The sequence below is a fragment of the Sminthopsis crassicaudata genome, chromosome 1, assembly GCF_048593235.1.
Source record: "Sminthopsis crassicaudata isolate SCR6 chromosome 1, ASM4859323v1, whole genome shotgun sequence".
Lineage (NCBI taxonomy): Eukaryota > Metazoa > Chordata > Mammalia > Dasyuromorphia > Dasyuridae > Sminthopsis > Sminthopsis crassicaudata.
This window is the reverse complement of record NC_133617.1, coordinates 650,413,138-650,439,503: the sequence shown is the minus strand read 5'-3', so window position 1 is coordinate 650,439,503 and position 26,366 is coordinate 650,413,138. Positions and strand designations below refer to the sequence as shown.

At 33.6% G+C, this 26,366-nt stretch overlaps 1 protein-coding gene across 2 annotated transcripts in view; it reads right to left on the bottom strand.

The window, feature by feature from the left end:
* The window catches only part of ADAMTSL1 (ADAMTS like 1), a 380,756-nt gene that overhangs the window by 279,770 nt on the left and 74,620 nt on the right, over positions 1 to 26,366 (bottom strand). For both annotated transcript variants that reach the window (XM_074282966.1, XM_074282967.1), the window contains exon 4: positions 3,789 to 4,025. In XM_074282966.1, coding sequence (XP_074139067.1) covers positions 3,789 to 4,025 — 237 coding nt within the window. The remainder of the gene's footprint in view (positions 1 to 3,788; positions 4,026 to 26,366) is intronic.

Genomic DNA, 26,366 nt, shown 5'->3' with positions numbered 1-26,366 from the left:
AGAGTTGTGATCTCCATTGATGGAGGGAGAGTTCACACTAGTAACATCCAAAATCCTTAAAGTATCAGAATAGATTTATTTCTAAATATGGATGTCAGTCTTCCCAGAAAAACTAGAATATAATTTAGAAGAATGCCCAAAGGAGGAATCAGCATCTGTTATTCTAATCGGAGGATCATTTGAGATTGTAACTAACCCAGGAAAAGGCAGTTTTCTTTTTTCTTCTTGAAACAGGGGGAGTGATGGAATACTGTGAGAAATGAGAAGCCTTCTGTGAGGATAAAGTCTCTCTTCCTTAAAAAAATTTTTTTTTTAAATGTTTGTCCTTTGGTGCTTAATACATTGATTAATACACAGTGAGAGTTTAGTAATTTTTAAAATTTATTCATTAATATGTAATGGACAGTTTACATTAAAATTTTATAATTTATTAATTTTAATTAATGAGCTATTCTGATATTTACACTTGCCAGTGTTTCACAACATATTTATCATAGATTGAATTATAAATAGTAGGTGCTTAAGAGATGTTTGTTCTATTTGACTATACAGAATTTAGAATGTGCACACTATAGCATGATGCTAACAGTTCACTGTCTTAATTTAAACAAAACTGACTAGCAATATTCAGAAATAAAAACTCTAAATCCCTAATAGAAAGTTAGCATTTTATAGGAGATAAAGCATCAATCTCAACAACAGGAAGACATGGCTTTAAGTCTTCCTTATAGTACCTACTGATTTATGAACCTAGTACCAATTTTCTTAGTGCCTCAGGAAATTCCATAAACCAATTCATTATACAAGAGGCAGTTAGGTGATGCAGTGGATAAACTGCCAAACTTGAAATTGGGAAGACCTGAATTAAAATCTGACCTCAGACACTAGCTGAGTGATCCTTGGCAAATCACTTAACCATGTTTGGTCAGTTTCTACTTTTGTAAAAGTTGTTGAAGATTTTAAGAAAAGATATGTGTTTATAACTTTGTGTTAAATTTAGCTTTAAAATAAAAAGAAATGGACACTTATCTAGTTTAGTAAATCATGCTACTTCTAAGGATAAAAGTCATAAGCTAATTGTTAAAGGATATGTAAATATTTTGAAGATGTTCTAAAAACCCTTCAGGAGGTAATAAGAAATTTCCAGTTAGTATCAATATATTCTCTATGCAATCACAATAATAATATAATGCAACAATTTTACTGTAAAGAAGACAGGGAATATTTTGTTTTATCAAAATCATGATGATATTAATGCCTATTTTCTCAGTTTCTCTGGACATGATTATGTCTGTTATGTGTAAATGGTACATTAAAAATATTCTATTGAAGTATATTTAGATGTGCTAGAGTCAACTTAGTTGTAGAAGATGTCCTCCAAATTTTTAAAGTTTCTTTTGTCACAATTATTTTAAACCACAAATATTCCAAACCTTGAGGGTATCTGTGAGCCCACCAATGTGGAGATGACATTCGACAAAAGCAGATTGTAATCCAGAAATCATTGCCTAGTCTGAATGATTCTCATCCATATCATCCCATGACATTGCCACAGGAAACCCACCTAATATGCTACAGATGCTCTTCATTTTCTCTCCATATGGAAAGTTTAACTGCAATTTCTCACTTTTACATTATACAGATTTCTTGTTGGAATATCTGAAGCTACTTTTCCTATAAAGGATACAACCAACTACATATTACACAGAAGGTATTATTGACTAACCATAGGATAGGGGATTCCTTTTATAGCTATGGAAAGTAAAAGATGAGGGACAAAGTGGTTATAAAAAATAAAATAGACAGGTCTACTTAGGTAATTTAAAAAATGCTTTTACAGATATTAGATCAATGCAGAAAGAGAAGCTGCCAAGTAGGAAAACATCTCTGCATCAAATGTTTCTGATAAAATTCTATAATATACAATAAATTGTTACAAAGATATAAGACTAAGAAATGTTGTCCAACATATGAATGTTCAAAAGTTTTGAAAGATGAAAAACACATAAACTAAATCTTCCAAATTATTACTAATAAGAAAAATACAAATTAAAGTAACAGTAAATAATTTTCATCTCATACTCATAAAGTTGTAAAAAATGATAAAAGAAAGAAATAGCAGAGACAGATGGATGGTCCAGTAGATGGAGCATGGGCCCTGAAGTCAGGAGGACCTGAATTCAAATAGCCTCAGACACAACACTTACTAGTTGTGTAATCTTAGGCAAGTCATTTTAACCCCAATTGCTTCATATAAATGAATAAAACATTAAAAAAACAAAAACAAAAATGAAAAAAAAAAAACCCAAAACAAGAACAAAACATCCAGAGAGAAGACTGTGGGAACTGAATATGGCTCACAACATAGTATTTTCACTCTTTTTGTTGTTGCTTGCTTGCATGTTGTTTTCTTTATCATTTTTTCCTTTTTGATCTGATTTTTCTTATGCATCATGATAATTGTGGAAATATGTATAGAAGAACTGCACATGTTTAACATATTTTGGATTACTTGCTGTCTAGGCGAGAGGGTGAAGGGAAGGGAAGGGAAGGAAATATTAGGAAGACAAGGTTTTGCAAGAGTGAATGCTGAAAATTATCTATGTATATGTTCTGAAAATAAAAAGCTTTAATAAAAAAGAAGAAAAAAAGAAATAGCAAATGTTGCAGGGGCTGGGAAAAGGTAGGTATATTAATATATTATTAGGAAAAAATGTGTTCTGGTCTAACCATTCTTGAAAATATTTTTTAATTCAATGAGAAAAGAACTAAACTAATTATTCTCTTTAATCATTATTGGATATATATGTCCTGTTGTCATCAAAAATAGAGTGAAAAGTATCAAGTACATGAAGATATTCATAGTTGCACCTTATATGGTATCAGTGAATTGGAAACAAAATAAGTGCTAACAGACTGGGAACTGTCTGAATAAATCAAACATTGTGATTTTTGAATGAAATATTGCATTGTAATTATTTTGCTGTGACAAAACAATAAAAAGATTTCAGAGGAACAGAGAAAATATTTGTATTATGAATGAATGAAAATAGAAGCATCCGAAGATTATCAGGCAGTGTGGGATGTCAAAGTGTGGCCAGGAGACTAAGACCCAGATCTTGGATCTACTACTCTATTGGATCTAGTAAATATTGGACAAGTCACTTAATCTCTATGGGTCTGAGTTTTCTCATCTACAAAATAAAGAGACTGGGCTAGCTGACTTCTCAGGTCACTTCCAGTTCAATATCTATGCTTTTATGATTCTAATGTGAAAGAAACAGTCAAAGTCAGATGCAGCGCAATGTTTGTTCTTGGTTTCAGAGAACAGATGAAAAAATGTTTTGTTCTCCTGGATGGTCTTCCATGATTCTGGGTATGGGAAAGACTTAGCATGTGCTGTTGGTTCATTTTCATTAGCTTTTTTTCTTTGCTATAAAAAAGTGGATTAGATGTTGGGGAAGATGAATAAAACAAACAAACAAAGACGACAGCAACATGAACAAACAAGAAGCTAAGAACTAAAAATAAGTATTTAAATGAAATATTCAATATTTTATTTTCTTATTTTCAGATAAAAATTAAGGAATTTATAGGGAGTAACTTCTAGAGAGTTTCTTATAACACTTTTATCTTTCAATTCCTCAGCCAAAAAGTAATTGAATTTTCAAAGTGGGAAACATTGGATAAGACAAAGACTAATTAAATTAGAGAGGAATATATGGGAGTTTCCATAAACCCACGGGCAAAAATAGTGTTATAGATATAATGAATTACTCAGTACTTACCTGACATAAACCACTAATACACATGTCCAGTGATTCTGTGTAGCATCGTGTACCATCTAAAACTTTAGGGGCTAATTCAACAATAAGGCTGGTCCCTTTGGCCTGGCACTTCAGAGAACATGGGTTGTCGGGGTCATTTGACACAGGTAGCCATTCATAAAATTGGCCGTGATATTTGACATCATTATGAGCAGAGCACTGCTGAGCCCGAAAATCTCCTGCTTCTGGAGGACAGTCCTGGAGAGGTAAGGAGAAGAGCAGAGGGTTAGGATACATTCCAGACTAGTAAATATGGGGTCATCCTTGTTCTTATAAAAATGTTGCAGCTGTTTGGCCTTTATAAAGTACTAATAGAACAAAACAAGTTCACTGGTCAATACAGATTGCACATTCCCATTCTCATGAGAGAGATGATATGATTATTCAGTTCTTGGAAAAGACTAGCAATGATTCTGGAAATTAACTTTTTTCTAGTATGTGTGTATGCTTATGCAATGTAAGCTTTTTTAAGGACAAATATATGTGATTAAAATATAAAAACATACATATTATATATAAGTATATATGCATATATATGTATAATTTTTGTAGCATCAGAGCATAACACAGAGCCTTAGATATAGTAGGTACTCAATAAATATTTGCTGAATGCAATTGGCCATTTGGTTTCTCAATTCTGCAACACTTCTGATTTTCTGTTGTTCAGTTCAGTCACATTTGACTCATTGTATCCACATTTAGGTGTTTTGTTTTTGTTTGTTTTTGGCAAAGCACTATTTCCTTCTCCAGCTCATTTTGCAGATGAGAAAACTGAGGCAAATTATATTAAATGACTTTGCTGGGTCACATAAGTAGTAAGTGCCTGAGGTCAGATTTGAACTCACAAAGATGAGTCTTGTTACTCTAGACCTGATAGTTTAATTACTATACCACCTAATTGCCCTAGGCAGCTTTATATCAATTTCACATATCAGGATTAGAAGTCCTCATAAGTTTTCTTGTTAATTCATACATAAAATAGACCATCCTCTTCACAAGCATCCTTGACAAGTGTCAAGCCATCATTTTAAAGGGGCACTAGCTACTTCCTAAGGCAGCTCATAACAGTTGGGGGTGACTCTTTGGGTTAAAAATCTGTTTCTTATACCATACTCAACTGCTGAACCCATTAAACTTGGACCAACAACCAATGAACATTTGTGCTGGTGATTGATAATAATCCTTCTCCATGAGAATCTTATATATATTTTTTTCTATATCATTTTTTGGAAGTTTGAGCCATTAATGAAATCTGGTTAGCTAGAAGATACAGTAGATAGAATACTGGGCCTATATAGTCAGGAAGATCTGAGTTCAAATATGACCTTAAACTCATTAGCTGGTAAATTTTGCCCCAAAAAAGGAAATCTCTGAAAATTATAATAGGCCAAAGAAAACTCAGTGAATTCATGAGATAGTAAGAAATTTCATAACAAAATCAAAAAATTGGAAAAAAAAAACAAACTTGGGAAACAGATAAAGGAGAATGTATTTATACATTTAGAATAATCCCTTGAAAGCCATAATAAAAAGACTTAGATATTACATTTAAGAAACGAATGCAATCTGGTCAAATCTATTAGAACCAAAGGCAAAGCAAAGATAGAAATAATGCCCCCAGTCACCTACCAAAATGAATGAACCAGAATGGAAATGTTCTAGCAGGGGGCAGCTAGGTGGCACAGTGGATAGAGCACCAACCCTGAATTCAAGAGAACGGAGTTCAAATCTGACCTCAGACACTTAACACTTCCTAGCTGAGTGACCCTGGGCAAGTCACTTAACTCCAGCCTCGGGGGGGGGGGGGGGGGGAAGGAAATTTTCCAGCAAAGACACAGTTAAAATCTGATGGTTCTACATCAAAGAAAATATACTGCAAACATGCAGAAGCAGTTCAAATATTAAGGAAGTATAATCAGGATCACAAGAGTTTGAAGCTCCTACTAAAAACACAAAAAGATCTAGGAATATATTTTTTAACACAAGACTGAAAACCAAGAATAATAATCTACAAATCAGAATAATTCTTGAAGGGGGGTGGGATTTGGAGAGTAATGAACTTTTAATGGAACTAGACTACAAGAGTCTAGAGAAATCTGGGCAAATACGTTTATTTGGGCAATCGGGAGGAATATGATAATGTAGTGTTAGTATTCTAATAGAGGGAGGAAAAAAAAAGTTTCACTTTATAAATTTAATGTCTTCAAAGGATACTTTGGAAGTTAAATAAAAACAGAAGAATTTATGTTAGATTAGTTCAATTTGCCAGTGCAGAAAACCTACATATAGCCTTTTACCAGAAATGTTGCCCTTAAATCTATACCTTAAGAGATCAAAGAAAAAGGATTCATCATAGAAAAATATTTGGGGCAACTTGTATTTTGGAGCCAAAGAATTGGGGAAATGGATGGATGATTGTGATGAAATCATATTGTAAAAAATGACAGAGGATCATTTAGAAAAACCTTGAAAGACTTACGTGAACTGATACAGAGTGAAGTAAGCAGAACTAGGAGATTATTGTATATAGTTTAAAGATAATTAATTGTGAAAGACTTAGTTATTCTGATTAATTCAATGACTCATGACAATTCCAAAGGACTCATGATGAAAAATGCTTTCCACCTCCAGAAAAGAACTAATGGCCTCAATGCAGAATGAGGCATATTTTTATTTCTGTATTACCTTTTTCTTATTTTTTTTTAAGAAACATGAACACTATGGAACTGTTTTGCATGACTTCATATGTATAATGAATATCATCTTTTGTGACTTCTCAATGGTTAAAGGAGGGGGTAATGTGGTGGAGAGAATTTGGAATTGAGAATTAAAAAAAATTAAGATGGAATACTATATCTATCTATTTATCTATCTATCTATCTATCTATCTATCTATCTATCTATCTATCTATATTTGCTCTATTTTGTGTATGAAAATATTCTTTTTTAGTATTTTAGTCCAGAATTTTTTTTTAAGGGAAGTGACTAAAGGGTGTTAGAGATCCTATGTTTGGGCAATCAAAGAAGAAAGAGTGGGGAAAGATAAGCTCTTTTGCTTTAGCATTCTTTTGTAACACTGATTAGAGAAGACAAAGATGTGCCTAACACTTAAGTGACATCCTAGGAAATCTGAAATTCACTCACTGACTTAATTGACAGAAAGTTAAAAAAATCATAGAAATAGTAGGATCATAAATTTATGAAAATAATTTAGGGAGTAGTACTGGGAGAGAATTACTATCTTGACAGCAAAGAAATTCTGATAACTAATGTTGAAATATGCTTCCTTTTACTAAGCAGAGAGTGAGTAGACTATTAGATACAGACTGAGTCATAAATTATTAGACAAAGCCAATGTGTTGGTTTGCTTTGTTTAGATAGCTTCTTTATTCCATAGTAAACTTCTATTAGGGCAGTGGGTAAAAAGGAGTCATTGTAAAGAAACAGTGATGAAGGCAGGGGAGTAAGAAAAAAAAAAAAGAATGGCAAACAAACAAAGAAAGAATGAATTGGAGTAGACAGTCTTTGAAGTTTTACTTTCCTCTAGATCTATGATAATAAAGAAACTGTCATTCTGAGAGCTCTAGTATATGGGGTTTCCTTTTTCCCAAAATTTACTTTGAATTTAAATGACAACTCCTAGCATGCAAAATCTGCTTATTTTAAAGAAAACTCATGCCTTTTGTAAATTTTACTATTTATCAAGTAGCTGATGTCCCTTTTAAGCAAAACAAGCTTATAGTTTCAAAGATCTTTTGTTTTTGATGTTTATATGTGCTTTTCATATTCTCCTACAGTGCTTTAGTGAGGAATAAATCTAAAACTGATGGCTATGCCAGTGAAATACATGCTATGACAAAAGCTATCAAGCTGGAAAGTCTTCAAATATAGGTTCTGCAATGGAATCTGTCTGTCACCTGAGGATCAGGCCAGCTAAGTTCATCACCACATGATAAATTTTTTCAGACATAGCAAATTATTAATTCATCTACTAAGGCAAAGAGGGGTTTTGATGTGGGCCAACTGAAGGAGGACTGATGCCAATGAAATCATGAATACCTGAAGTATTACATCTGCACCCAGAGTACTGAAGCACAGGTACTGAACAGAAAGAATATCATGTGAAGATTATTCATAGTTGGGAAACAAATTGAGTGGGGAAGCTTGAATGATTTTGCATATGGCTTTGAAATTGTTTAAATGAAATATTTGGAATACTTGGTTCTTACGTGATCTCTAATAATACAGGACAGTGGTTTTTATAATTATGATATTGCTAATAATGATATCGAGATCAATGTCTGGCATTTACAAGCCACTTTTCATTCTAAAATTTCACAAGGCATTTTATTACTTATCCATACAACAGTGATGGTGAGGTCATGTCTAAATATATGAGGTAAAGAAGAGAATTCATGCAATTATTTGGATCAAGCAGACTTCAAGCCCCTCAATACTCTTGCCTCAATTATCTGGAAATGGCAATGAGCCAACTAAAAGGTGATGCAAGGAGTTGATTTTGCTTTTCATCCAAGAAGTAAGAAAAAAAAAACAACTAAGAGACCACATAGTATATAGTAGAGATCATTTTATAAATTCTTCTGCCTATGAGAGCAGAGTCAGGTTTAATCATTGGACTCATAATGCAATTCAGAGTGCCAAATCAGATCCTTCTGTTTGCTTCAGCCATCCTACTTTGTAGCTTTATGAAAACACACATAAACATAAGTGTATATGTCTGCGTGCGTGTGTGTATGTGTGAGAGAGGCAGAAATGCCTCCCTTTTCCCAAATAGTATTTCTGGAGCTGAAATCCTTATCTATTTAAACTGTTCCACAGAATTTGTTGACTCCTTTGAATCTGAAAATAAATTAAATAAATATGGCTCAAATATAACAACTTTGCAGGATACTAAAGATGACAGAGTTGAAATGTTAATACATTTAGACTTTCACTTTTGTGACAAAAGCAGTAAAACAGCTTGAGAGAAAGTCTAAGAGAGGATCAGTATGCAAAGAGATTCACATTTGCACCTCACATGTGGTTTGGGGAATGTCTTGTTGCATGCTTTATGAACTTTGAGGGTCATAGTGCCTGAGAAGACCTTTTCTCCTTTGTAATACCACTGTCTTTTCTTCTGTCCATGTTTTTGCAAGGGTGGGAAAATATGTTTTGCTAAGTTGAGAATGCACTTAAAACCTAGAGTTCAGAGTTTAAAACTGAACTCGAACCTTTGTAATGTTTGAGTTTATTTGTACTTGGCAAAATGCAACTTCCTGTTTTAAGAAAAAAAGACTTAAGAAGGCTTATAAAACAGGTTCAGAAAGCTTCTTGGACATCAAATAGCTCTTACAAAATAACATTTTGATGATTTAAGTGTAAATGAATCAGAAACATATGAATCAAATTTCCCTTGAAATACACATGTTTAAAAATTAAGGGAAGAAGGACTTGGCTAAAGGAGCTTTTGTTGGACCCAAAACATCTGAAATATAGTTCAAGACACTCGATGAACCCAAAATGCAGCTGGGTTAATTCACCCAGCTGCAAACTGGAAACTCAAGGAAAGCATGGTAGTTCCATCCTTACTTCCTGTTCCTCTTTTAAAAAGAAAGAGGAAAGAAAGAAGGAAAGAAGAAGAAAGGAAGGAAAAAGGGAGGGAAGGAAAGGAGAAGAGGAAGAAGAGAAAGAGTCAGATATAGAACTTAAGTATTTAAAAATTGCCTCACAAGCAGTTTGGGAAAAGCTTTATGGATAGCTTCCTATATGTCTTTCACATTTCAGTTTACAATACATGTGTCTACTAGACCTTTGTTCTGGCCATGAGATGTTTTCCAATAATGAATATGGGATATGGAACTATGCAAAACAAACAGAAGGTGAAATTTCTACTCTCAATCCCAGGTATGTGGAGAGCCTATAATAAGCAATAGGGATAAATAATTATACTTCAGTATTTACTTACTTAAGGATTGGTGTGAAGAATAACATGATCCCCACAAAACAAGGATAATGTGGACTTAATATGATTAACTCTACTCATCGTTTGGAATGTATTGCTTCAGGATGCAGTGGGTTTCCTCTCACTGGAGGACTTTAGTTAAAAGCTGCATGTCTAAGCTACTGGTCTGGTGTATATTAGGTAGAATTCTTGGTCATATGTGGGAGGATCCTGATGATCCCTGAACTTTCTTCCAACTAAAATCCTGCAATTTGCTTCTATTCTGAACTCATTTTACTGTCCTTATGAAGAATAAAATATTCAGGCACTTATTTAAAAAGTCTTTTTCCCCTTTTCTAATGACCTTTCCTCCCTTCTCCCTCAGAAAAAAAAAATTAATTTGATAGGTCATATATGGAATATCAGAGGCTGGAGAGAAGATTCCCCAAAGTCCTGTTTTTTTAAGTTTTCTAGATATGCACTCAAGTGAGAAAGCTAGGAGTGGACACAGAGCAGTAGACAACCACCAAAGAATCATTCGGACACTGGGCTATACTATTAGTATATTTCTCTTCAAGAAAATTTGCTTTATTTAAAAGAGTAATAAGTACTTATAAGTGCCCCAGTCTGACCATTCCAGTAACAGCACTCCTTTCTCTATAATTTTAAAACACCTAATCCCAGTGTTAAAGCTTCCTTCTTAAAAAACACAAAAACAAAACCTGACCTCTTATTTGCCCTCACTATAATTCATAAAATCCATGGAGTCATGCCATATATGAATCCAATTCAAAACAATTTCTGGTTAATCAACTAGCCAGTGGAAAAGATAAGATGAATCCCAGATGTCCCCTGATGATGATAGGTATATCAGATTACAGTATGGGACAAAACAAGGTCAGCCTTTTTAAAGTTTATTTAATGGGCAAAATACAAAAGATTACCCCAAGGCAGCTAAGGTAGAAACATTCAATGGACTTTTAAAATGAGTTTAAAAAATACAATATATAATAACAAGGCCAAAAGTGGTTTTCTTATTTCTTCTTTTCTACCTTGTTAAAGTCGAAATTTCTTCCCATAAGGTTACACCGCCTTACACCTCTGACTCAAGTATTTAACAGCTGACCTATTCTGTTGACTTGACTGTTTTATAAAACCTATTTGATGAGTAGCAGATTATAAATGCCATATTTTCCCTCTGTGTTTCTACTCAGTCATTTAACACATGATAATATCAAGAAAATACTAAAAAAGGAGCCTCTATGAGAAAATGACACTTCTAGAAATTTAAAAATGTATCCATCCATCTTTTCCACTCATTTCATTCTTTTCATTAGAAGTTACCAGTTTTTACTACTTAATTTGAAGGATCATAGATTGGGGGTTGGAAGGCCCCTTGGTGGCCAATAAGACAATAATATCATTAATGGCATAGATGAGGACTTGTCTATGATCAAACAGCTAGTAAGTAAGTATCTGTGAAGATCTGGATCCAGGCCCTCCTGACTTATCTTCCTCATAAATTCAGTGACTTATACATTATACCCTGGCACTTCTTCACATTATTCTCCTTAGAATAATAGGTCATTACTTTGTAAAGCATCCATCCCATCCTTCCTTCTCTCCTAACAATAAATTTGTTTAACTAACTCCCTTGTGGAAAAAAAAAATTATGCATATTGAGGATAAACATTTTTTCCCTGAGAAACTCCAAGTTTTATTATTAAAATATCTTTTCTATAGACAAGTGGACTAAGTACAATGCTAATACCTTAGTGAGGGGTAGAGATGATGCTATATTTTCAAAGGCTGTGCCAATTTCAGTCAAGTGCTGTTAGCCTAGAAAGTCCATGAGTATTGTCCTGAGTTTATACTATAGATATAATTCAAGTATTACCCTAGTTGAGTTTGAGAAGCTCATCACCCAGCTAGCCAAACAGAATAAATTCTGTTGGGAAGGGGAAAGGAGTAAGTAGCTTTTAAAGCACCTACTATGTGCCAAACACTGGACTAAACCTCCAGCAACTCGCCAAAGCCATCTATTAAGTCATAAAGGCTTTTCAATTAACATTAGTGTATTGAGTATTCATAGTAATGATTTCTGAAGTGTCTATATAAAGATAGGCAGGTGTTTTACTATTAATTCTCAAATTACAGAGCATGAAAATGATGCTCAGAAAGGTTGACATGAATGATTCATCCTTACTCACAGTGAGGGAATGGCAGAACAGTATCCCCTGAGGTGTCTAATTCTCAGGTTAACATGCTAGAGAAGGAGTAAGATGATCTTTTTATATACTAAAGGCCATTGTCTCATTTTATGTTTCATGGGAAAATACTTAAGAATGAATCACAAATGCTATTTGTTTTTCATTATATCATGACCTGGTAGGGAATGAATTTCCCCCATAGTTTTTGGCACTATAATATTACATAATATTTATACAAAGGGATGAAAAGTGAAATAATTAGAGCTAGGAGAACAATATGCACGACTTATAACAATGTAAATTAAAGGTGTTAAACATGTAAAACTCCTAAATGTAGCCTGAACCTGATTAAAATTTAATTGTGAAATATTTAGCAAAATAAATAAAAATAGAACATAGGTACTATTAATATGTGGTTTTCTAGGTCAATAAACAGTCTCTCAGGGATCCTTACTTATGGTTTAGTGGCTGCCATTTCTATTTGAATTTGATACCCACTGATGTAAATGGAAAAAAAACAACTACAATCAATAAAAAATTAATTCTGAGGAATTATAAAGAATACTCTTGCTCCAAAGAAAGGATATGAGAAGATGTTTTCCACTTACTTCAATTTTTGGAGAGTTGGGGAAAGGGATAAAGGGCCATGGATATGGGCCATGATATAAAACATTAGATTTTTTTTCAACATATGTACTGATATTGATATATCTTTTATCCCCTACCTCTTTGTCTTGTTTTTGAAAAACAACAACAACAACAACAACAAACAAATACAAAAACTCCCTTTTATAAGGGAAATTCTGGTGATGTTAAAAAATAAAAGATATCATAAAAATATATTTAAAATAAAAAGACATATTATCTTACTAAGTCTGGGAAAAATAAAAACAATTCGTCCAATGCTTTATATTTCATAGGCTAATGGAATTTGGAGTTTGAAGGGATCTCAGAAATAACTTAATATAAAACTTTCACTTTATAGCCGAGGAAACTTAAGTCCACAGAAGTATGGCAATTTGCCCAAATTCACACAGGTGGTAACACAGATGAGATTCCAGTGCAGGTCCTCAAATTCTTACACCCCACAGTTGGAGATTCTCCGGCTCCATATTTAGTGATTATTCCACATCACCATTATTTCATATAATAAAGTCGAGCAGTGATTTGTACCTATTCTATGTAAAAAGTTGAGTGAAATTTCCCACTCTATAAACACACATGGGTATACACACACACATACACACATATATGCATCATATAAATTTATTAAAGAGGCAATATTTAACAAACAGAAAATTTTAATTTAAGTTATTTACAATTTTATAAGTAGCTTTTAATGTTCAAATAAGATAATGTGCAGGGCTAATGTCAAGATACTAAGCTTCATTCCAAAAACTTCTGGTCTATAATATCTAGTAAATAATGTTTGCAATACTTAGAAACATCCACATCATCTTCTAAACTATGGATTTAAGAGCCTATTTGTGCATGACTGTAATAGCTGTTGTGCAGTGAAAATACGCAGACATGGACCCTGCCCTGTCTAGACAGGCTATATAGAGACAATCCTATTATGCTGCAAGAGCCATTATAGTGTAAGTCTCCAACAGATTACTATGAGCACAAGAAAGAAAAGACATTGACCTTGAATAGTTATGTCACATTTAGGTAAAGCTCATTCAATTCAATTGGATTTAATATACTAAACACTCACTATATCAAAGGTATAGTGCTGAAGGGTACGAAATATGAAGACAAAAGCAAGGTAATTCTTAGCAGCAAATCACATATATTCTACTTGGATTCCAATATGAACATAGATAAATATGAGGTAATTTGAAGAAGAGAACACTAATCACATGCAACCTTCACAGCATGGCAAGCTTCATAGAGGAGGTGATGACTGGGTTGAAACTAGACAGAAGATAAGAATTTTGAAAGTTGGAGATGAGGAAGGAGAGATGGTTTGTAGGATCACACAGACGCAGGAGAAAGAATGTGGAGTAGAGGAGAACAGAGTAGTCCAGTTTGATTGCATTATAGAAACTGTCCCTGAAGAGAGCAATAAAGAATACTTTCATAAAAGCAGGCTTGAATTCAGCCTTGATTTTCCCCATTGTGAAAAGTAAAGCAGATTTTCCTGGACATCATGATTAAATGATTATGGGTCCTGAAGCAGCATGGGGCAGTGGAAATTGAAATGTATTTATACTCTCAGCTTTGCTATTTGCTACCTATGAGACTGAGCAAATAATATCCACTCTACAATCTCCAATTTCTCCTTCTCAATGGTAATATGACTAAATGATTTCAATATTTTAAGCTATAAATTTTATAATCTTTCTCAAGCATTCTTTCCTTCCTTCCTTCCTTCCTTCCTTTTTTTTCCTTCCCTTCCTCCTCCCTTTTTTCCTCCCTCCGTCCCTCTACTATTCTCCCTGCCCTCACCTCTCTTTTCTTTGTAATAAAAGATACCTTAGAATAAAACCAGTGAGTAGATATCTACTTTGGGCCTGAATGTGTATTTGATTAATACTTATAAAATAGCTTTCCCTGTCCCACCTCTGCATGTCTCAATGATTTGATTAGATTTTGAGTAGGTCCTTCTATCTACAGAGGATATACTCAAAAGATCTATATTAATAATAGCCTAAATATTTCATTGTGTTCATTAGGGACACATATTAGAGGCTGAAAATATATGATACTATAAATGATTAACTCTGTCCTTTTACAGTATGCCATATTACCTGCAACCTTGACTGGTTTCTGAATGTCTCCAGCCACAAGCTTCCACTAATATGCTCTGAGAACTGGTCTAAATAAGATCCTTTAGAAAATCTACTCTAAAAGTTTATGTTTTCCTCTGGGTGATATTAATTTAATTGCTCCATTTTCCTTCTTAGAGCAACAGCAGTACTGATGTTTAGTAGATATTTGCAGGCTTGGTTGCTTTTAACTGTTCTTACCTCCACATTGTTAATTCCATCCAATCTTTTTTTCATATATTTGCTACTATAGGGCCTTAATTATTTCTATTTCTATGTTTTAATTATTTCCATTTTATCAGTATCTTTTCTTCAAAAAGTTTTTAGAGGTTTCTTGATATCTGGAATTTAAAAGTTAAAACAGGACAGCTATTTTAGGTAATCCCTCTAAATGTAACATAAAGGAGGTATATACTTTTTAAAAGTATTAGTGGGTTTTTATTTGAAGAGGTATTCTGCAATCGTCTCAATAACATTGCATGTTATTTCATTTTATAAGCATATGCTTATATAGCTTTTTGTTTTCTGAATGCATTTGCCAAAATATTTGGGGGAGAGAGTCAAATTACAGGAAAGACTAGTATATGGGAGACATTTTGGCAAATAAATACTTGCTAAACAGTTACTACTACTTAACTCTGCTGCAGAATGAGTTGTTAAGAACTATCTGTTTACAAATGGGAAAAAGGAATAAACTTGATGGATTGCAAAGAGGAATAAGCATGGAGACTCCTGTTGTCTCTCGAAGCATGTCGTGCTTTTGTCAGTCACTCAAAATGAAAATTGGAATAGACATTGTCTGTAGTAATTTAAAGATAAACATAATGTGAGACAGATCAAAAAAGGCCTCAACAACTTACTCTTTACCTCCCACCCTTCCTGATCTATAGCAAACCTAATAGCCTACAATCTTGATTTGGGGTTTTTCTTAGTGAATTCTCATAACAACGTATGCTTTGGACTATAATTATTCATTGTTTTCTCTAAGTGTCAGGATATGCATTAACAAAAATATCTCTGAGTATATCTTTTATCTGGAAAATGTTGCCAAATCATTTGCCCAGCCATTCAGAAATAGGTGACTGATTGCAATGGTAGAGGAGGAGAAGAGGAGTGATCTTATAGGAGTTGGTGAGAATTGGAGGCAGGGAAGCAGAGTAAGGAATCAAGTTTGAGGAGAAGGGGAATCAATGTTTACTTAGCTGCACAAATTAGATTCCTCTCACAGACTTGGGGAACTAGATCCTTTACTATGTTAAAGGATTATGTCCTGGCTACCCTATTACTGAAGTGAAAAATGAGTTTCCCAGAAGAGGGTCAGTGGTAGCCCATATGTATCAGACTACTAAATTTATCTCCCTACCCACCTAAACTTTAGGATGGACCAAGGTGATTCTAAGGCTTCCTAAGACCTATGTGAGCTCTTTTCCTGTCTTAGAAGGGAGTAAAGGAAACATCTTTGACCCTATAATAAACTATGAAATCAGAGGCATTTCCCTTCCCCCTCATTTCTCCTTCTCTGTCTTTACTCCTCTATTACCCTAATCATACTTCTCCAGAAAAGGAAAGGAGCATGTTACTCTGAATGGCCTCAATTCATTTCTTCTATTTGCTTTTATTTGCTATGTATGCACTATGTATGTCCTTGTACTGTGAAACTTAACAGATGGCTGGGCTCTTCACTATAGCCTGAGTTCATGGTGGCAGGTGAGTGAGAGCAAGTTCACAGAGAACTATTCATCTAGAATCAAGCAGTAGGTCTACTTGAGATTGGGAGAGGGAGGAATGTTGTTCTATTAAAAGTGTTCAGATGGACAGGGGAATTCAAATTCATAGAATCTCAGAAAAGAAAAGAAAGGAAAAAGTTATTTAGTCCCATCAATACATGGATAGGAATTTAGGAATTCTCTCTAAATAGAAATTCCTAACTAATTTTTTAATCCCTCCAAGTTAGAGAAGCCTATGGAGACACTAGAATCATGTTTTTGAATGCATAAATACATAGGATTATATAAGAAAGCAAATGTATTAATATACATAATAAAATATAAAAAAAGTCTTTGGACCACAAGTTAAGAATCTCTGCCCTACAGCATACATGACAAATGGTGATCCACCCAAAATCCTGCAGTGATGTAGAATTATACCAACTCCCATGTACTATTTTCTAGACCTCATTGTCTATATTATTAACAAAAACAGCATCAGAAACTTATATTTTTTTCCAATTTAAAATAATTAACTTATTTGAGCAGGTTTTTAAAATTCTGAATTCAAAATTCTCTCTCTCCCTCATATTCTCTCCCTCACCCACTGAAGAGGTAAACAATATGATATCAGCTATACATATATATATATATCAAGCAAAACATTTCCATATTAGCCATTCCACAAAAAAGCAAGAAAAATAAAATGAGAAAATAATACTTCAATTTGCACTTAGAATACACAAATTCACTCTCTGAAGGTACCTTTTGGCATTGTTTTGGATTATTGCACTGATCAGAGTTAGTAGTTTCTTTGATTATCTCTTTAAATTAGAACATTTTTTTCTATTGCTTTGTCTGAATCGATGATCGCTATAGCTGTCTTTTTTATATCCTTTTATATGAAGGAAGAATAATAGATTCTGTTCCAAACCCTTATTCATTCTCTCTAATGATTGCATAGTGCTGCATATTTGTGGTTGGACCATTATTTTCTTTTCTAAGATCATGGAAGAGTGCTTATCTCATATAAAGTACTTAACAGATAGTCACCTCTAGCATTAAATATATAAAATCTTCTCTTTGATTTTCAAAGCCTTTAATAGCCTGCCCTCCATCCCCTCCATCCTCCCCTTCACCAACATACTCCACATTTCAGTAATTCTGTCCTTCTTACTGTTCCTGGAATGAATAATTCTATCTTTCACTTCTAAGCATTTTCATTGGATGTCTATCAAGCCTGACATGCTCTCCTTCCTTGTATCTACCCCTTGGCTTCTGTATGTCCTTCCATTATTAGCTAAAATCTCATCTTCTTCAGGAAGCCTTTCCTAATACCTCTTAATTTTAGTGGTTTTCCTTTCCCTTATAATTTGTGCATAATAAATAACAATTTCCAATTTGAATATAATAATAAATATAACATATAATAAATGCTACTTTAAAAAATATAGCTCATTTTACACAGTTTCTTGTTTTCTCTCCCATTAAATTATGAGCTTCTAGAAAGGCAGGCCTTTCTTTTAAATTTCTTTGTATCCCCAGCTTTTAGTATAATTCCTGGAACATAATATGTACTTAAGTGTTTATTGACTCAGTAGCTGATGAAGAAATAAATGCTAAAGGTCAAGCTCTAGTAAAACAGCTAAAAATAAGGCTGTCTTCTATACCAAGGTAGTACATGTTGTTTGCATAACATGGATATCTGCTTATAGATACTGTATGTATGTATCTATAGAGAGAAACTGTATGTGACTTTCATAAAACTCAACATCCTCATGATCTTGGCTAAAAGGAACCTTTCCTTGGCACCACATACTTTCATGCCCCATTGGATCCATGATCTCATTAAGGTGAATACTCTTTCCATTGGCAAAATCACAAGCACAAGTCTTCTCATCCCAGGCAAAGTATGTTCATGTCTTTTCACTAATCCTCTACAAAGGATCACCCAAACTTTCTGACTATCTTCCTTGGAGTTTTGTCCTATTTGTCATATCCATATTCATATAGAGTCAGGGAAAAATTTGGGTTTTATGTCCATCTGCTATCTCTCAGCTTGATCCATAGCTGGCTATGTTCTATTCCAGTTCCACAAGTACTAATTAGTGTTTTTCTCACTGTGTCTTGTACACAAATCTTGCTTGGTAAAATGATTCAGTTCTCTCACAACTAATTGCGGCTTTTTGTGATTCATCCATATGTAGCATTATAAGAGGAATGCTGGTGATTAAAAAAAAGGTGCTTTGATATCAAGGAATAGCCAAGGAATTACCCAGTTTCCAAAATGAAATTCAATCTACTTTCCTTTTCCTATGTAATTCTGGATATAGTTTGTTGTTTTTCTAAAGTAGTTAAAATATACTTTTAAAAGAATTCCAATATTTAATTTTGGATTGGACAGGTGATCTCACTGATATAGGTAACTATGAATGAAGTGATTTCCTCCACTCATACAGGTCAGCACAAGCTTTGTAACTTTATAGTCTCTTATTTTGGGAGGGGTAGTGAGAGGCTAAGTGATTTTTCTAGGGTAGCACAATCAGTGTAATAGAGGCAGGAACTGAACTAAATCTTCTTGGTTCAGAGGCCAATTCTCCATTCCCTTTATTCTAGGCTGCTTCTGAACTTCATAATCTGGGAGAAATCCATTCTTTATCTATTTAGTTCTCCCTTATTGGGTTAACATCTTTTAGACGATCAGGATCTCAATAAAGATACCTTAGGGTATTCAGGGTCTCAGTGCAAATGGCAAAATGCCATCCACAAACTAGAACATCTGGGAACTCCAACATTAACAGGAAACTATTCTGCCATTTGGACTTTGTGAAAGAATCCTTGCCACTAATTGTTGGAATACATGGGAGCTGTTGGAATACACGGGAGCCACCTGACAGTGGCTGCTGGAGATCCAACCCAGAATGGATCTCCTCTTGTGAGAGGATGATACAAGGAGACTGAGAAACAATTGCTGATCTCTGACCTGGCTGAGAGGCTGTTGTATTGTCTGACCTCTCTCCTCTTCCCTCTGCCTGCAATTTATCTCATTCCCAGTCCACAACACCTGTGTCAGCAAAGGCTGCCCTGCCCTTCAGATGTTATGATCCACAACTGTGGAGATTCTCAGAGAATTGATCTGTCCCTTAACAACTAATAGTTAACTAGTTCAATAAGCAAGCCTTCCTATTCTTTGTCTTATTTGATTTTGAAAAACCAAAGGAGTACTGAAGAGTTGCATCTATCATATAACCTTATATTATTTTAAATTTACATGGAAAATACTTTGTTATTTTAGAGTCTTTAAGGTTGCAATATTTTTCTTCTTTGACAGTCACCTGCTTTTCTACAAGCTGTAAACATAGAGACATCTTATATTCTCCAGAACTCGCAGTCATGTATGTAATTAAGAAAAGATAGTCTGCTATAGAGAATCATCCATGAAATTCTGATTGCTCATTTTCTTCTTCTTTTTTTTAATCAAGGTTACCTTTAATTCAAATATAAACCAGTCACCTAACAATTCTATAGAAACGATAAATGGGTGTTTAATGCTCTTTTCTTAGTTGGAGTTTTCTGAAAATAATATTTATTATTTTTTTCTTCTTGTAAGGAACTCTCCCTTTATCCAGATATATTGAAAATTGATGCTTGAGCTTTTAGCATCATATCACCAAACACAGATTTCTCTTTTATGTCAAGAGGCCAACAATTTTTCCATACTTTTTTTCTTGTGTGCCATTTTTATTATTTTTATCTATCACATTAAATAGCATAAATGTGTTCATTTTTATCAAAGATAGAAATAGTTATAGGAATGTCAGAAGATTTTTTTTATTTCACATCTATTTGTTTTTCTAGTTTCAATTATAAATGGCTTTGAAATCATTCAATTTCATATTTTCTATTGGTACATAATTCAGTGTGCTTTTTATAATGTTTTCAGTTCAGCATAAATTAATTGAGTAACTATTATGTGTAATGAACTGAATTTAGAATCTAAATGGGATTGTACTAAGTCAAAGTAATTGCCTGTGGATGCTCTTTAAATTATATTTTTGGCAAAGTAATTGAGTTTTATTGGATTGAGGGTTTACTAAGCTCTCTCAACTTAAAACAATTACTTTGCATTAATTAAACTTAATAAAGAAATAAAAAACAATCAGAATCATGGCTTTACTATCTGTTTACTGTTTTCACAGTCAATAGCAATAGATCATTTATCATTTTTCATAGTCAATATCACAACATTATGTTAGAACTAACTATATAGTATCTCCTAATATTTATCTTAAAAATTATTTGGGGTCAGTTTTGACTTTTAGTATATGAGCTAACTATGCAGATAATTGGTTCTGAAATCACTTTTATGTTGGTTTCTAGAAAATTTGATGATTCCAATTTTTCTTTTTTCCCCGATTGAAATTCTACTTCTCTTGGGCCTCTGATTAACTAACTAGATTTTAGGGTAAACAATTAACCTACGTCACACTAAGTTGTAAATGATTGACATGTCCCTTGTGATAGGAGCAATATCTATTAGAAGCTCTGCCATCTAGACTATGTTAGTTTGTGGTCCACCTCTTCTACACAAGGAAGCTATCCCTTAGACTTTATTGGTTTAGAGAGAGAAAACTATAGATGTGTTGTCATCTAAATGTATAAAATAGGACTGCTTACAAGGAATGTAGTTTCTTTGGCCTAGGTGAATAATTCACTAGCAGTCAAAATATACTGTCCTGCTAATCAGATGAGTTTCTGTATGAAGGTAATCTATTTAAGAACTAGTATATCCTTGAAGATAATTTTTTTCATGTTATGACTAGGAAACTTTCTTCTGTTGTTAAATGGACTAGTGCTTCATTTTGTTCCACTCTTGAACATGAACTATCACATTAACTGGCATCAAAACTGGCCTACAACACTCCCACACTCTTCCAAATTATTGTCAACCCTACTGAATGCTAATTAATGGGATCTGAGATTATCTGGCTAAGTAAAGAACATCATCACAGGAAAGAGATTTAAGCCAGGGAGAATTTATACAGGTTCTGCAACCAAAACATCCACGTCACCATATATCTTAAAGGAAGTTTTGTGAATTAGAAAAATGGAAGTTTAGAGACAATAAGTAACAAACATAGAAAAGAAGCTCTTAGCTGTCAGAGCTAGATCGTGGATAATTGACTTCATAGCTGGTTGTCACTTATTTGCTTATTTATCAATAACAAAAGGATGATACTTTGTATTTATCTATAGTCTTTTAACCTTAGTTTCCAGTATTTTTTTAATTAATATTCAATTTAATCAATACCCAATGAATTAATAATCAGTAATTTTTTATGTGTGATGATAATTAAAAGTTTCAGGTTTAGACTCCCATTGTGGACAAGGGCATAGAACACGAAAATTCTCATCCAAATCAGTAGTCATATGTAATCTTGCTCTCTGCTTTCCTGTTCCTGACAACTTAGAATCACTATAGAAATGTCCATAGAACTTACTCTTTAACCACAGAAATGTAGAAGATGTCATTTTTGAATGTTATTAACTTTATATCTTGCAGGTCTAAATATTAATCAGATTTTAGAGCTGAATAGGACCAATACATTTTGTAGATGTAGGAATTTGAGACCCAAAAGTGACTTTTCTGAGGCCATACATGAAAGATTCGAATTCAGATTCTCTGACCGGAAATCTAAAACATTTCCCACTACATCATGTGATGGAATAGAGCTCTGTAAATGCTATTCTCCAAATTTTATTTTCAGCTTTTCCAGAAAAAAAAAAGTGAATATCAGAGAATGTAATATAAATAGAAATGACAGTGCCTGTAAATCTTGGACCTAGGGAGTAGGGAGCTATTGCTGCCCAGCACAGTATTCTCTATATCTGATAGATGCTACTTTTTTTTTTTTTTTTTCCCATGACAGTTAGTTGACCCAGGACCCAGCTCACTGGCACCATCTACTGGGTTCCGACTGCCACAGACTTTCCCCTCTTTACTGGGTTCCCCAATTCCCAGTAAACCACAGGAAACAATTTGGTTTCTTTCTTTCCTCCTCTCCTTGACCTTGATCTCCAAAAAAAACACACCATTCTCTTAAATGGTTTCAGTGGTTCTAATAAACATTCAAGTTATCTGTAGGTGAAAGTTACCTATGCTTGTATTTCTTCTCTCTCCCCATCCCTCACTTAAGTCCCCAGTAGAAAATAAACTTGATGAGGGCAGGGGCTAAGTTTGCCTCTTCCCCAATAAGTGAAACAGTATGTGTATCCATTAACTATTTAATCAATGTTGAATGACTTCTCTCCTTCTCCCCTTCAGAAATTACTTTGTATAACTTTGAGTAGTACTCTTTGTATCTCTATTATCTATTATCTTTTTATCTTCCCTTGCCAAACATCTTGAAAGCAGAATCTGGTTTGTTTGCTTTTTTTTTTTTTTTTTTTTTTTTTTTTTTTTGGTGGGGGGGGGCGGGGGCATGTGGTAACCTCTGCTCAGCTTTTAAGAACCTTCTGAGAAATTTAATTCAACTCACCAAATACATCATATTAAATTAGATCTTTCAGAAGATTCTTTCTGTATTAAATGATTTGAGTTAATTGCTCTTGGCCTATTTTACTCTTTATTTGGCTAGAAGTATCACTGTTATCTCTACTATTTGAAATACTAATTAGGTGATTAGTATTCCTAGACTTTCTTATCTCTAAAGCTTTTAATTTTAGCTTAGAAAGAGAAAGTAAAAAGAGAGTAGTAATAAAACAAATACTGATTAAGCACTTATTGTGGGCTAAGCTGGGTGGAGATGGGAAGATACACTGAAAGCCTTAACTCTAGTAGAGAGAGGATATAACCAGATACCTAGCAATAATATTAAATGAATTAGAAAAATTGTAGAGAATCAGATGACAAAAGTAATAAATGAGGTGTATGTTGTTGAGGTGTTTTTTATGTTGTGGGAAGGAGTTATTATTGACCATGTGCTGGAGAAGACTTTGTAGCATTTGAATTATGACTTAAAGGATGGACAAGAATTCTTTATGTAATAGGAGTAGGAACTCTCTAAGGCAGAGGGAACAGCTTGAACAAGGATAGAGATCCAGAAGAACACAGGCAGAAGAGGGGTAACTCATTTGGTTTGGAGTTTAGATTTCAACAATACTGCAAAAGGAAGAGTGAGGATTAATTTGTGACCAGTCTTGCATGATAAACATGAAGGAGAATTTTATTCTAAATCAATAGGGAATCAGGAACGATGTTTGAGGAATTTCTTGACTAATTTTTTTTGTGTGACAGAATATTTATTTAGTAATGCAGAGCAAGAGTAAAGATGGGCAGATATTAATTTGTGCCTTATTTGATATTTGCTCCCTCAGTATCTAGCAATGAAGAAAAGAATGCTTTTGTGGAAATGTAGGAAGGAAAAATGATGATCACATGGTGATAAGTAGAATGTAGTAGGAGCTACTCTTGTCTTTTATAGGTTCATTGGTTTTCCTTTAAGGGGTTGGTTGAGGAGACCACCCTCAAGATTATCATACACTATAATAGTTTTTACAAAGGTTTAAGATGAATACAAAATGAATGCAAATACAACTGACAAAAAGCCTAACTAACTCCTCTCATCCTAATCCCCCATGTTGGGAGGGGTGATAGGAAGAATTCATACAAAATTCTAAACTCAATTCAAAACCTAAAATATCTTCTTCCAAATGTGTTGCATAATAAATCAGGATTCTAGCAAGAGTGCAATAAAAAATACAGCCAGATTCCAAAGACATGCTCTGTTCATTTGACAATTTTCTTTTTTAAAAAATGAAAAAAAGAAAGCAAATATCAGTCTTCATGTAAACAACATATTAATATAGGGTTTGGATTAACAATAATAATAAAATTAGGTAATATTTATAATATAGAATTTTCAAAGTTTACAAACTGCTTCATATCTATTTTTTATGGAAAGATATAGTTCTCTCTATGCAAATATATATATGTAATATATATAATATAATATTTATGAATATGTTTCATTTGATATATTATCTCACTGAGTTAAAACTCAAGTATAAATCCTAATTATTTCTTAGTGCTTACAATCAATGCCAGGGGATTAAAATATAAGAGGAGAATCATAGATCCTACGGGACCACATTTTTCAATAAAACAAAACAACAAAACTTTGATGATAATCAGAAGATTCAATTCTGCTTATCTTTTTTTTTTTTTTCTTTCTGTTTACAAGAATATACCCATGCATAGACAAGTCTTCACGTGTTAGCAACCTATACATAGCAGCTTGTTTGGTCTCATTTATTGTGGCTATCTGCCAAAACACGAACCATGTAAGTCTCTTTCCAATCCCTTTTTCAATCTTCCAATTGGTTCATCAGGGACTAACATATATCTTATGAAACTCAGAGATCATTGTTTTAGAAGATGCATCCTGATGAATATTTGGCTCAATAAAGAGATGTGTCTTAACAGGTTGAGAAGCTCAGAAAGGCTGGAATTTTGGGATCTTTCCAGAAAAGACTGTTGGATTCAGATGTTCCATTGTATCTGGCTCATATAAAGTATATATATTTTAAAAATACACTGGTTTTATATGTTATTCTTGTGATTCTAATTGTCTTGAGTTTGAATTGCTCTTGTAACAAAGGGCAAACAAGCATTTATAAGGCATAGCCAAACTACAGTGTAGTAAGTAGAGAGGAAGGATACCAGATTTAGAGATAGATATGTTGAGATTGAATCTCAGCTCTGCTATTTACAATGTACATGACCCTGAGCAAGTGATAAAACCTCTCTGGGATTCATTTTCCTCACCAACAAATTGAGGAGATTGGATTAGGAGACTTCAAGTTCTAACTTTTATAACTATACCTATATTCTATAACCTACAATGATTCAGAATCAATCCAAGTGGGGTACACGATCAATTAATGCATTTGTCCCTTCTCAAGAACACAGAAACATTATCATGCTCAAGGTCATAGAAAGATTTGATATCAACTCTATGTCATAATCCCAAAGACATATGCTATGATGTGGTCAAATGAGTGCTAGCTTTTAGTCAGAAAACACACTTGAGTCTTAATTTCATCATTTTCTAGCTATGTACCTTTTACTTCTTTATCTTGTCTTTTTTTTTGTCATAAGTGATAAAAAAGTCAGTCAAGAAATGGGAGATTGGCTTTCTTTTTTTCTCACCAGAGTCGTTTGATATGATTAATAAAATCACAAAGTTGACAAAGATGCTAGAGGTTATCAATATCATAGTTCTGGATCTATTTGTGGATAGTTCTATAACCCTCCATATGATAAAGTTACAATATAACAAATACTTGAAAGTTGTCTATCACAACTTAACATGAAGAATACATCCCCTCTATAAAATCTCTGATAAGAGGTTAGCTATCTTCACACAGAGATTTCTTTGCCTATCAAATTTCTTCTACTCCTTTAAATTCCAACTCAAATGCCACCTTAGCCATCATTGGTTGTTAATAAGTTTTCTATCCAGACCTCACATTTGAAATCCTTTCAAAAGATATCTCTAGTTTCCTGTCCCAATACTTTTGTCTTTCATTTCTTCTGGAATCTGGCTAAAATGTCTCACTCCTTTCTAGAACTCAGCTTTCCATTTCTAGTTTTTGTGCCTTTGCATGGGCATTTCTTCACTCCTCCCCTCCTAGATAATTTTAGCTTCTTTCAAGGCTCAACTCAATGCCATCTTCAACAGGAACTCTTTCCTGGTCACCTTAATTGTCAGTACTCTGACCCTTCTGAACTTACATTTATATGTATAGATGTTTTATATGTATATGCCAGTTTCCAGGTAGAAGACACTGTACTAGAAAGCAGGGTTTCTTTTTTGATTTTGTTTTTATATCCTCACTTTTTTGTACAG